The 10743-nt window shown below is 50.1% G+C and overlaps 1 protein-coding gene and 1 pseudogene across 1 annotated transcript; both read left to right on the forward strand.

The window, feature by feature from the left end:
- The first annotated feature begins 1412 nt into the window (after positions 1-1412).
- LOC144108466 (sentrin-specific protease 1 pseudogene) lies at positions 1413-2144 on the forward strand (annotated as a pseudogene).
- A 7917-nt stretch (positions 2145-10061) lies between these two features.
- On the forward strand, positions 10062-10421 carry LOC144108467 (sentrin-specific protease 1-like). The gene has a single exon (XM_077641693.1). The coding sequence runs from the start codon at positions 10062-10064 to the stop codon at positions 10419-10421; it is 360 nt and encodes a 119-aa protein (XP_077497819.1).
- The last annotated feature ends 322 nt before the right edge of the window (positions 10422-10743 follow it).

Below are 10743 nucleotides of genomic sequence, written 5' to 3' on the forward strand. Positions count from 1 at the left end.
AGTCAGCCGCTAGCCCCGTGACGTTCCCTGACTGCTCTGTGTCTCCTGTCAGTTGCAGAGGGGCGCCTCAAAGTGCCGTTCGGGACGCATTGTTTGAAGAGTGATCCAATCTGTTTGAGCACTAACGAGGTGTCGCGAAAGCCACAGCCCGTCGGCACCTACGAGGTAAGACGAACGCTGACCGTTCAAAGCGAGTTGCAGTTTTGGTTTAGGTCAGCCGCTAGCCCCGTGACGTTCCATGACTGCCCTGTGTCTCCTGTCAGTTGCAGAAGGACGCTTCAACCTGTTGATCGGGACAGATAGTTTGAAGAGTTATCTATTCTGTTTGACCATCAACGAGGTGTTCGAAAAGCAACAGCGCGTCTTCTCCTCCGAGGTAAGACGAACGCTGACCGTTCAAAGCGAGCAGCAGTTTTGGTTTAAGTCAGCCGCTAGCCCCGTGACGTTCGCTGACTGCTCTGTGCCTCCTGTCAGTTGCAGAAGCACGCTTCAACCTGTCGATCGGGACAGATATTTTGAAGAGTTATCCATTCTGTTTGACCATCAACGAGGTGTTCGAAAAGCCACAGCGCGTCTTCTCCTCCGAGGTAACACGAATGCTGACCGTTCAAAGCGAGCAGCAGTTTTGGTTTAGGTCAGCCGCTAGCCCCGTAACGTTCCATGACTGCCCTGTGTCTCCTGTCAGTTGCAGAGGGACGCTTCAACCTGTTGATCGGGACAGATAGTTTGAAGAGTTATCCACTCTGCATGACCATCAGCGAGGTGTTCGAAAAGCCACAGCGTGTCCTCTCCTCCGAGGTAAGCCGAACGCTGACCGTTCAATGCGAGCAGCAGTTTTGGTTTAAGTCAGCCGCTAGCCCCGTGACGTTCGCTGACTGCTCTTGGTCTCCTGACAGTTGCAGAAGGACGCTTCAAGCTGTCGATCAGGATAGATAGTTTGAAGAGTTATCCACTCTGTATGACCATCAGCGAGGTGTTCAAAAAGCCACAGCGCGTCTTCTCCTCCGAGGTAAGACGAACGCTGACCGTTCAAAGCGAGCAGCAGTTTTGGTTTAAGTCAGCCGCTAGCCCCGTGACGTTCCCTGACTGCTCTGTGTCTAATGTCACTTGCAGAGGGACGCCTCAAACTGCCGTTCAGGACGCATTGTTTGAAGAGTGATCCAGTCCGTTTGAGCACCGATGAGGTGTTCCGAAAGCCACAGCCCGTCTGCACTTACGAGGTAAGACGAACGATGACCGTTCAAAGCGATTAGCAGTTTTGGTTTATGTCAGCCGCTAGCCCCGTGATGTTCGCTGACTGCTCTGCGTCTCCCGGCAGTTGCAGAGAGATGCTTCATCCTGTCGACAAGAACTGACTGTTTGAAGAGTGATCCCGTCTCCTGAGCGCCCCTGTGCAAACCTGAAGTGAAAACATGGCGGTGATGACCAACGCAGCCGACCTCGAGGGAGACGTCAGCTATGGTAGCCGACTCACTTCTGCCATGCAGGAAGAAGTGTCTGAAGCGCTGAAGCCGGGCCCACCGGAACAGGTTCTGGTCGAGGCCTTCTCTATGGCTGTCACTCGACATGACATAGCCACGCTAGGAGAAGGCAAGGGACTTAATGACAATATCGTGAACTTTTACCTGGCCATGATTGCGCAACGCTCCAAAAGGCGAGGCGGTCCGGCTGTGTACGCGTTCAGTACTTTTTTCTTCACCAAGCTGCATAGCTGTGGACCTGACGGCGTGAAACGCTGGACGCAAGGCGAAGACCTCTTCGCTTACGACATTTTACTGGTGCCCGTGCACTCTGAGGACCCGTCCCACTGGTGTCTCGCCGTGGTAAATTTCTGCACGCCCGAGATGGTCATCTATGACAGCCTGGGTCCGCGCGATGAGCATGCCAACATCATCGATGATTTGGCGGACTACCTGGAAAAGGTGAGCCACTGGCGTGACTGCGACCTGGACTGGAGCGGCTGGTATTTTTACCCATCCAATGTGCCTCTCCAGAAGGACACCTTCGACTGCGGCGTCTTCCTGTGTCAGTACGCTGAGTGTCTCACCCGGGATGCACCGATTTTGTTCAAGGAGAAGCACATGCCGTACTTCCGCGGCCGTATTGTGTACGAGATTTTACACCGCCGGCTCCTCTCATGGTGAAGCCTACTTACAACATGCCTCGGTTCAAGCGTCCGTGCACCCAGAATATATTTTCAGTTTGATTGTACTTATGTAGCTTAAGTGCGGTTTTTATGTGATTTGGTGTAATTGCTGTTATTGAGGTTTGCGCCATTGTTGATTTCTTTTTTCATATCTACTGCCCCTAGTTATTCATTCTGTATATTGCAGTGCGTGAGTAGCTACTTCCCGGTTTACTAGCGTTCGTCCTTTTTGCTTTTTTATGCCGATAGTGTCGATTGCTTTTGCTTTTTCATGTCGATTGCTGAGTGTGCATTGCGTGATGGTAGAAATGCTATTGGAAGAGACGGAACTAGTGAGGGCGAAGACGATGCAGCGGAGGTCTCAGACATAATTTTGGCCGCCTGGTGTTCAACTTCCTCTGATAGCGCACACTACGCGAAACTTTTTCTATTGCCGTCGAAAATACCCGGTTCACAATCTTGTAAATATTTTATCATCGTCTGATCGAAGATTATGTTCAGATTTTTTTATGCCTCTTGCTAATTTGTAATAATTTCTTCATTGATTTGCGACCACGCTGATCAGAGTTCAGTTCTACGTTTTTCAACGTTTTGTGTGTTGACAGTGCTTATGCATATTTATTGTGATTGATTGTTAGATCTGTTTTTGTGTGAAAAATTGCCTATTGTATTCTTCGCGATACGTACCAATTGACACCCAAGTAAAGCTCCAGTTTGGTTATAGAATTCTTGGTCACCCCTCGGAGTTTGCCTTTATTCGAATGTGTACAAACCTCTTCGGTCGTTGAGGTTCGGTTGCTTGCTATTGTCTGATAATATTTCATTCCGTAGCTTATTTGTTTTCCAATAAGATTTAACTTTACAGTTTTCATAATTAACTTTTTACAATTTTCCTGTCGCCTGTCAGTGCAAATCCGGCGGAGATTCCATCTTTTGCATATGCGAGGATGTGCAATCAAGATGAGCTGGCCAGCTTTTTTTCAAATATTTCTCTACAGCCCGATTTAAACTGTTTAGCGCTCTTTTAAGAAGTTTAAGCCCTAGAGACATTTGTGGCATTGGTTCATTACATTTATTTCGCATAGGAATCATCCACATAGTTTATATGTTTTCGACGTATTGATTTGGTGGGACCGTATTTCTATTTGCGAAGCGTTTTCCCTATTTCTATACTGCAAGGAGGAGGTGATGGAGAAAGACGAGCTGCGGTAACTGTCTCGCCATAAGTGTAGACTTGAGCTTTAAGGAACTCTCCTAAATTGTGAAAAAAGGTAAGTGCGCGGCCCTGGTGGTGATGAGATGGATTCGCCAAGATTCATATTTTGAAAAGATTGTTGCCAGCGTCACATTTTCACACGCCTACCACTTTCTGTCGCGACATGTGACGCCGCGACTTAAATCCGCTGCTAAAGAAAATATAAACTGTACAGAGAACCCAAGCAGCACAGGTCATCGGCCCAGTATTGCAAGAGGATGGTCCCATCCTGGTCCTTTGTAGGGCCAACTTTGCCTATACAGTTCCAATGTTGGGCCAATTGTGCTGCTTGGGAAACCTAAGGAGCAAGGTACCTGAATCACAGCAAAAAGCCATCCGCCTGGCGGAAGTAGCCGCGAGCAATCAACGCCTCTTTGCTTGCTTCAAACCGCGGAGGTCCCAGCCCCCGTCACCCAGGCCTGGGTGCCGGGGACGGGGAGTAGGCGGCCTCCTTATCTGGTTGATATAATCTTGGTATTATCAACCTCATCATCTCAATCGTCCTCCGCAGCTCAGTTTTCTCACTGCCGCATGGATGGAGGACCAAGCGATGGAAAGGAAGCGAAATAATTGTAGAAAGAAGCGCATAAAATGCGGCCCTTTTTCGTTAAGAATGAAAGAAAAAAATAATAATTGGTTTCTTGGGGGAAAGGAAATGGCGCAGTATCTGCCTCAAACAAATTTGGTTTTTGAGGGAAGAAAATGGTGCCGTAATTGTCTCAAAAATGCCAGTGGACAACGGAACCGTTTCGTAAGGGGAGGGGGAAGGTGAGAGTTAAAGATAGAGAGAAAAAGGTGCCGTAGTGAAGGGCTCCGGGATGCTTTCGACCACCTGGGGCTCTTTAGCGTGCACTAACATCGCACAGCCCAAGGGCGCCTTCGCGTTCGCCTCAGCCTCCATACGAAACGCGGCCGCTGCGGTCTGGTACGAACCAGGGCGAAGGGCGCCGTCGCGTTCGCCTCAGCTTCCTTACGAAACGCGGCCGCTGCGGTCTGGTTCGAACCCGGGCACACCGGCTCAGTAGAAGAGCGCCTTAACCACTGAGCCACCGCGGCGGTAGGTTTTTGTCGGCATAGTGGAAAGCATACCCTCGAAGGCACTGAGATACAGCAATCAGCAACTAATCATAAAAGGCTCTCACAGGCGCAGGCGTCTTATGCTGCGTAAAGCAGCCACCGTAAGCGCACGCTTTCTTCGCGCGCTTTGGTTGTGTACTCTTTCAGAAGCAAAACGCATAGCTTGTTGTATAGTGCCGCATTGAACATGAATGAGCAAGAACAGTGTGCGGCGAAGTATGCACTCCGTTGCGCTCAATATGACCATAGACCGTATGGCCACCTGGTACTGGGAGCCCGAATCGCCTTTCTTTTGTTGACAGCGCTTAAACAACACGGGCAGAAGACATAGAAGACGACGTCACAGTCGTCTTCTGTGTCCACTGTGCGTGTTTTTTAAGCGCTGTCAACAAAAGAATGGATCGCCACCAACTAGTCCGACAACTTGTCTAATCAATGAAGCGCCTGCAAGAGTGCACTGAGGGCGGCCGCAGAACGTCAGCATGTGCGCGTTTCTCGCTTGCTCAGTGGCATGCGTTAATCTTTTTGCTTCCTAAGGACAAGAAAAATTCTCGCATTAATAGCCGACCGATACTCAGCAGCACCAGCCGCGGTGGCTGAATGGTGAGGGCACTCGGGTACTGTACCGGAGTACCCCGGTTGGAATCCGACCGCGGCGGCCGCGTTTTGATGGAGGCGAAACTTAAAGGCGCGCTTTTGCTGTGCGATATCTGTGCGCGATAAATATCCCTATGCGGTCGAAATTATTCTGGGGTCCTCCACTACGACACCTCTTTCTTCATTTCTTCTCTTAGTCCCTACTTGTCCCTTCCCATTAGGCGTGGTCCAGGTGACAGCCGAAACGTGAGACAGATACTGCGCCATTTCCTTTCACAAAAAGTAATTTTCTATGAATCATTTGTCGACTTTTACAAACGTTTTGAAAGGCTTGCACCATGCGTTGGAGGTATTCACTTTCCCTCTATTTTTTCTGTCCTCTTCTCTAGTTCTCTTCAGGGAAGCTGATTGGGAAGGAAGGACCTTATAAATCATGCAATTAAATTTTGTTCTCTATTCAGTCTGTGCAATGCGCCAAAATGGCTGGTGAAATGCCACGTGGCTTCCAGAAGACCTGGGCGGATGGGGGAACGGGGGGGGGGGGGGAGGGGTGCTCGCCAAAAAGGAAGAACTGGCGGAAGTGACGCCATCCGCGGAAGTCGACCGGTCGTCCGGCTTTGTTCGCTTGCTAAGTTCCATCCCATGCTTTGGTGAACGAAGGATCAGCGCAATGTTCTCCCGGTGCCGCTTGTTTCCTCCAGTTTGGTTGTTCTGTGAGAGAAACTTGCGGTATGCACCATACCTTTAATCTGCCTACACAGATTACGTATTTCCTTTAATATTTCTCTTTTGGTCATTTCATTTTCTGACCGCTTGTAAACTTTTTCCCTTTTACAGTTAGTTCACATCCACGCCGCGCAACAGCCATTTCCAGCACTGTTTTATATCTGTTTTATAATGGCAGTCTAACCACGGTCCGCCGTTGTCACACAGCTTGCCACAGTTCTCGGTTACGGAAACCAACGGCCCCTGCGTTCTACGAACGAAGTAACGTGGTGGTCAGCGGAGTAAAGCTTCATTTGAAAATATCTTAGTTATTTGCAATGCACTGCATGTACAATTCCGAGTGCCGTCCCACGGCGCCGTCCGGTGGTAGAATTGCCTCCACCGCCGCGCCGCCCGCAAACCGTCCGCATTATGTTGCTTCTAATGCGCGCAAAAGGCAATCGGTGTGAAACCTGTGATGATAGGCCGCTCCTCGCTTGCTGTGTGCTGGCTTTTTCTTGATGCAAGGTAGATGCGCGGCGAGAAATATCGCTTATGCCGTTCATGACAGCCGAAATTGAAATTTGCGTTAGTTAGCGCCGTACAAGATCGATTTACTTCGCGCCCCCTGAAATGCGCACTCGCATTCTCACGTTGATTACGTTTGTTATTTTAATCTTGGTGTTACAACCAGTCTGGACCAGGAATACTTTTCATTGAGAGTTGTGCATCGCTTGTTACGTGCAGATGCTCGCTCGGCTTTCGTCGTGCTGACTATGAGCTGGGATGAGGGATTTACACGGGATGCAACGAAAAAGAGAACGTCTTTAAAGACGGCCCAGAACTGCAGAAAACAATAAAGCTTTCCCCTCCTGCTCCTGAAACCCAAGTTTTTTTCTCAGTGGCTCTTTCTTTCTAAACACCCTTCTTCTCTTCAAGGTCTGATAGTTACGCCTGTACATACGCCCCTAAGCTACCCATATTTTTGTTCTCGAGGCGGGTGGTTCTTTTTACAACAGGCGCAGGTAGCACTCTTTCTTTCAGCATGGTTGTCGTTGCAGCGGCGACGAGAAGGGCTTTTTCGTGAAATGTAAAAACTGATATGAATTTTGCTTACGGTAGGCTTCAAACCTCTGAGCACAACAAGGAGCCGAAAACTATTACCTAAAAGTTACTTATCTGGTATTAGTTAACCAGACAGCTAGATAACTGCCTCAGCTGTGTTCCAATGCAGCTCAATGCTCACGAAACTGGCGATGGCTTGCTTGGCCGGGTCCTCGGAGCCCAGTAGGGTCCCTAAAGCCTCCCCAGTGGTAAGGTGCTCTAGGCCCCGCGGGGGAGGATTCGCCGGGCAGAGGAAAGGGATATGATCGAGACTGGCTTTGGGGTGGTGGCAGAGGGTACAGGAGGGGTTTGTGTGAACTTGGTGATGGCGCAAGCATATATAATGGGAAGGTACGGTGCGTGCTTGGAGCCGCCTCCAAACTGTTTTATGATAATTGTCGAGGGAGGGATGGGGTGGTGGCACAGTTGACGCTCGGCTTTGCAGGCCTGCGTCAGCTCACTGAACGAATGCATGCGCTACCGTGAGAACCCCAGATCGGAGGCCGCCGGTGCCCGGTTGAGAGAACCTCGGGCTAAAACTTTGGCAGCCTCGTTTCCGGGATTCCCGAAGTGAGCAGGCACCCATATGAGCTCCATGTGGCGGGGCGGATGTGCGGCGAGGGAGTTCAATATGCGAAATGCAGGGACGTGAAGAGGATCCATGCGCTGAGATGGCAGAATTAAATTAAATTTGTTCTGGAGGAAAGGAAATGGCGGAGTTTCTGTCTCGCATATGGAACGGCAACGCATCCGCGCCGAAACTGAAGGGATAAAGAAGAGAATTAGAGAAGAAAGGGAGAAAGAGGCGGCGTAATGGAGGGTTCCAAAATACCTTCGACCGCCTGGGGATCTTTAACCTGCACTGAGATCGCACGGCTCACCGGCGCCTATGCGTTTCGCCTCCATCGAAACGCGGCCGCCGTGACATTGTGATATTAAAGCGAACGCTTTACTGGCCGCGAACCTACCAATTCGCCGCGGTGGTACTACGAGGCGGCACATCACGTCACAACGCGCGCCTCGCCGTGGATATTTCTCTCTCGCTCTACAGTCGCTATTCACATGCGCCACTAGTAGCACCGACCCACAGGTGTTCCGCCGCTGCACCGCTTTGCGCCTTTCCTCAAAATCCAACTTTCAATTTTCAGTTTTCTCTTTATTCTTTCTCTATGTCCTTAATCCCTTCCTTTATGACGTGGTTCGGGTGTCCACCGAGATATGTGGGACGGTTACTGTGTCATATTTCTTTTTCTAAAAACCAAACAAAACAGGAGCCGACGGCGCCCATACAGTTCTTAGGTGTTGAAAACTTTGCAATGACTGTTCATTTTGACGAAAGAAAAGGCGCACAACCGGCTCCGTGGGTCAATGAAAATAACAATAATAATTGTTTTTTTTTTCGGAAAGGAAATGGCGCAGTATCTGTTTCATTTATCGTTGGACACCTGAACCACGCTCGGGTTCAAACCCGACCGCGGCTGCTGTATTTTTATGGAGGAAAAACGCTAAGGCGCCCGTGTGCTGTGCGATGTCAGCGCACGTTAAAGATCCCCAGGTGGTCGAAATTATTCCGGAGCCCTCCACAACGGCACCTCTCCCTTTCTTCTTTCACACCCTCCTTTATCCCTTACCTTACGGCGCGGTTCAGGTGTCCAACGATAAATGAGACAGATACTGAGACATTTCCTTTCCCCAAAAAGCAACTATTATTATTATTATTAAGCGCGCCGCAAGGGAAGGGAAAAAGGTGGGAGTGAAAGAAGAAAGGAAGAAAGAAGTGCCGTAGTGGAGGGCTCCAGAATAAATTCGACCACCTGGGGACCATTAATGTGCGCTGACATCGAAAAGAACGCAAGAGCCTGAGCGTTTTGTCTTCATAAAAACGCAGCCGCCCAAGTCGCGTTCAAACCCAGCAACTCCGGAGCAGTGGCCGAGCGCCCTAACCACTGAGCCACCAACTGCAAAAGCCTGCCTTGATTGCGTTCGACACACTGGATAGGCATCGCACCCTCCCTGCCCCCCTTGGAGGTGGCATGCGGTTAATGATTGATCGCAAGAGATTCATCATCAAATAAATGAACGCTGTGGCCTAGCTATTGCTGAAGTGCAGTATGTCAGCCTCAACGCTGTCATTGCTAATATATTCAGGTCACACATCTCTCTCACCACCGCCACATGTTATCAAAGCGCCAATGAGGCGTCCTCATGTCCAGGGAGCCAGTTGTGCACGGCTCCTTTCCTTAAAGCCATCGCCGTCTAGAATATTGTCAACGCCAACGACAATCAACACAATGAACGCCGACATCCTCCGCTTTGTATTACCTTGGATTACCTGAGGTCATCCTTATCAATATTTTTTTGACAAGCGGGACGAAGTGATGTCGTAGAGTAAAGCCGGAACACACCCGGAGCAGTGATCTGTAGAAACGCTGGCATTGTCGTATTTGGTGATATCAGAAGAGTTTGTTGAGGAGTCATGAGATGTGCGCAAGACTAGCTTCACTCGCCTTGCGCGTCTAAGGACGGTTGTGCCTTCTTGGAGTCGTCTTGCACGCGTTCCTCCGTTGGCCACTGTTCGACCATAAGCGAGGTGTTCGGAAAGCCACAGCCCGTCTGCACCTCTGAGGTAAGACGAACGCTTACCGTGAAGAGCGAGCAGCAGACGCTAGCACGGTGACGTTCGTTTACTGCTCTGGGTCTCACGGCAGTTGCAGAGGGACGCTTCAAACTGGCATTCAAGACGGATTGTTTGAAGAGTGATCCAGTCTCTTCAGCGCCCCTGTGGAAACCTGCAGTGACAAAATGGAGGCGATAACCGCCGTAGTCGACATCGAGGGAGCCATCAAACGTTGTAGCCGACTCACTTCTGCCATGCAGGAAGAAGTGTCTGGTGTTGAAGCGGGACCCACCGGAGCAGGTTCTGGTCGAAGCCTTCTCTATGGCTGTCACTCGATGTGACATAGCCATGCTAAGAGAAGGCAATGTGGCTTTATGACAATATCGTGAACTTTTACCTGGCCATGATCGCGGAACGCTCGGAGAGGCGAGACGGTCCGCGCGTATACGCGTTCAGCACATTTGTCTTCACCAAACTGTATCGCTGTGGACCTGGCGACAGAAAACGCTGGACGCACGGCGCCGACCTCTTCTCTTACGGCAAGATATCTACTGGTGCCCATGCACTCTCAAGACACCTCTCACTGGGTGCTCGCCGTGGTGGATTTCCGGACGCCCGAGATGGTCATATACGACAGCCTGGGCCAGCGCGATGAGCATGCTGAAAGCATCGACGCATTGGCGCAGTACCCGGAAGAGGTGAGCCACTTCCGTGACTGTGAACTGGACTGGAGGGGCTGGCATTTGTACACACGTATAGTGCCGCTCCAGAAGAACACCAGAGACTCGGCTGTCTTTATGAGTCGCTACGCCCAGTACCTGACCCGGGACGCACAGACTTTGTTCGAGCAGAAACACATACCACACTTCCGCAATCTTACTGTGTACGAGATTTTACATCACAGGCTCCTTCCATGCTGAAGCCTACTTGTAACAACATGCCTCGGTTCAAGCGTCTGCGTATCCAGTATATGTGATTTGGTGTAATTGTTCTTATTGGGTTTCGCACCATTGTTGATTTTTTTTCATATCTACTGCCCCTGGGTATTCATTCTGTATATTTCAGGGCCTGTGCAACCGCTTGTCGGCGCACTAGCGTTCGTGCTTGTAGTTTTTTCACCTCGCAATTAGTTTTTCATGTCGATTGTGTGCAAATAGTTTTTATTACTGCCGACTGTTTAATGTAGATTGGGTGATGGTAGAAACGTTATTGGAAGAGACGGAACTGGTGGGGGCGAAGACG

The sequence above is a fragment of the Amblyomma americanum genome, chromosome 10 (genome assembly GCF_052857255.1).
Source record: "Amblyomma americanum isolate KBUSLIRL-KWMA chromosome 10, ASM5285725v1, whole genome shotgun sequence".
Taxonomy (NCBI): Eukaryota; Metazoa; Arthropoda; class Arachnida; order Ixodida; family Ixodidae; genus Amblyomma; species Amblyomma americanum.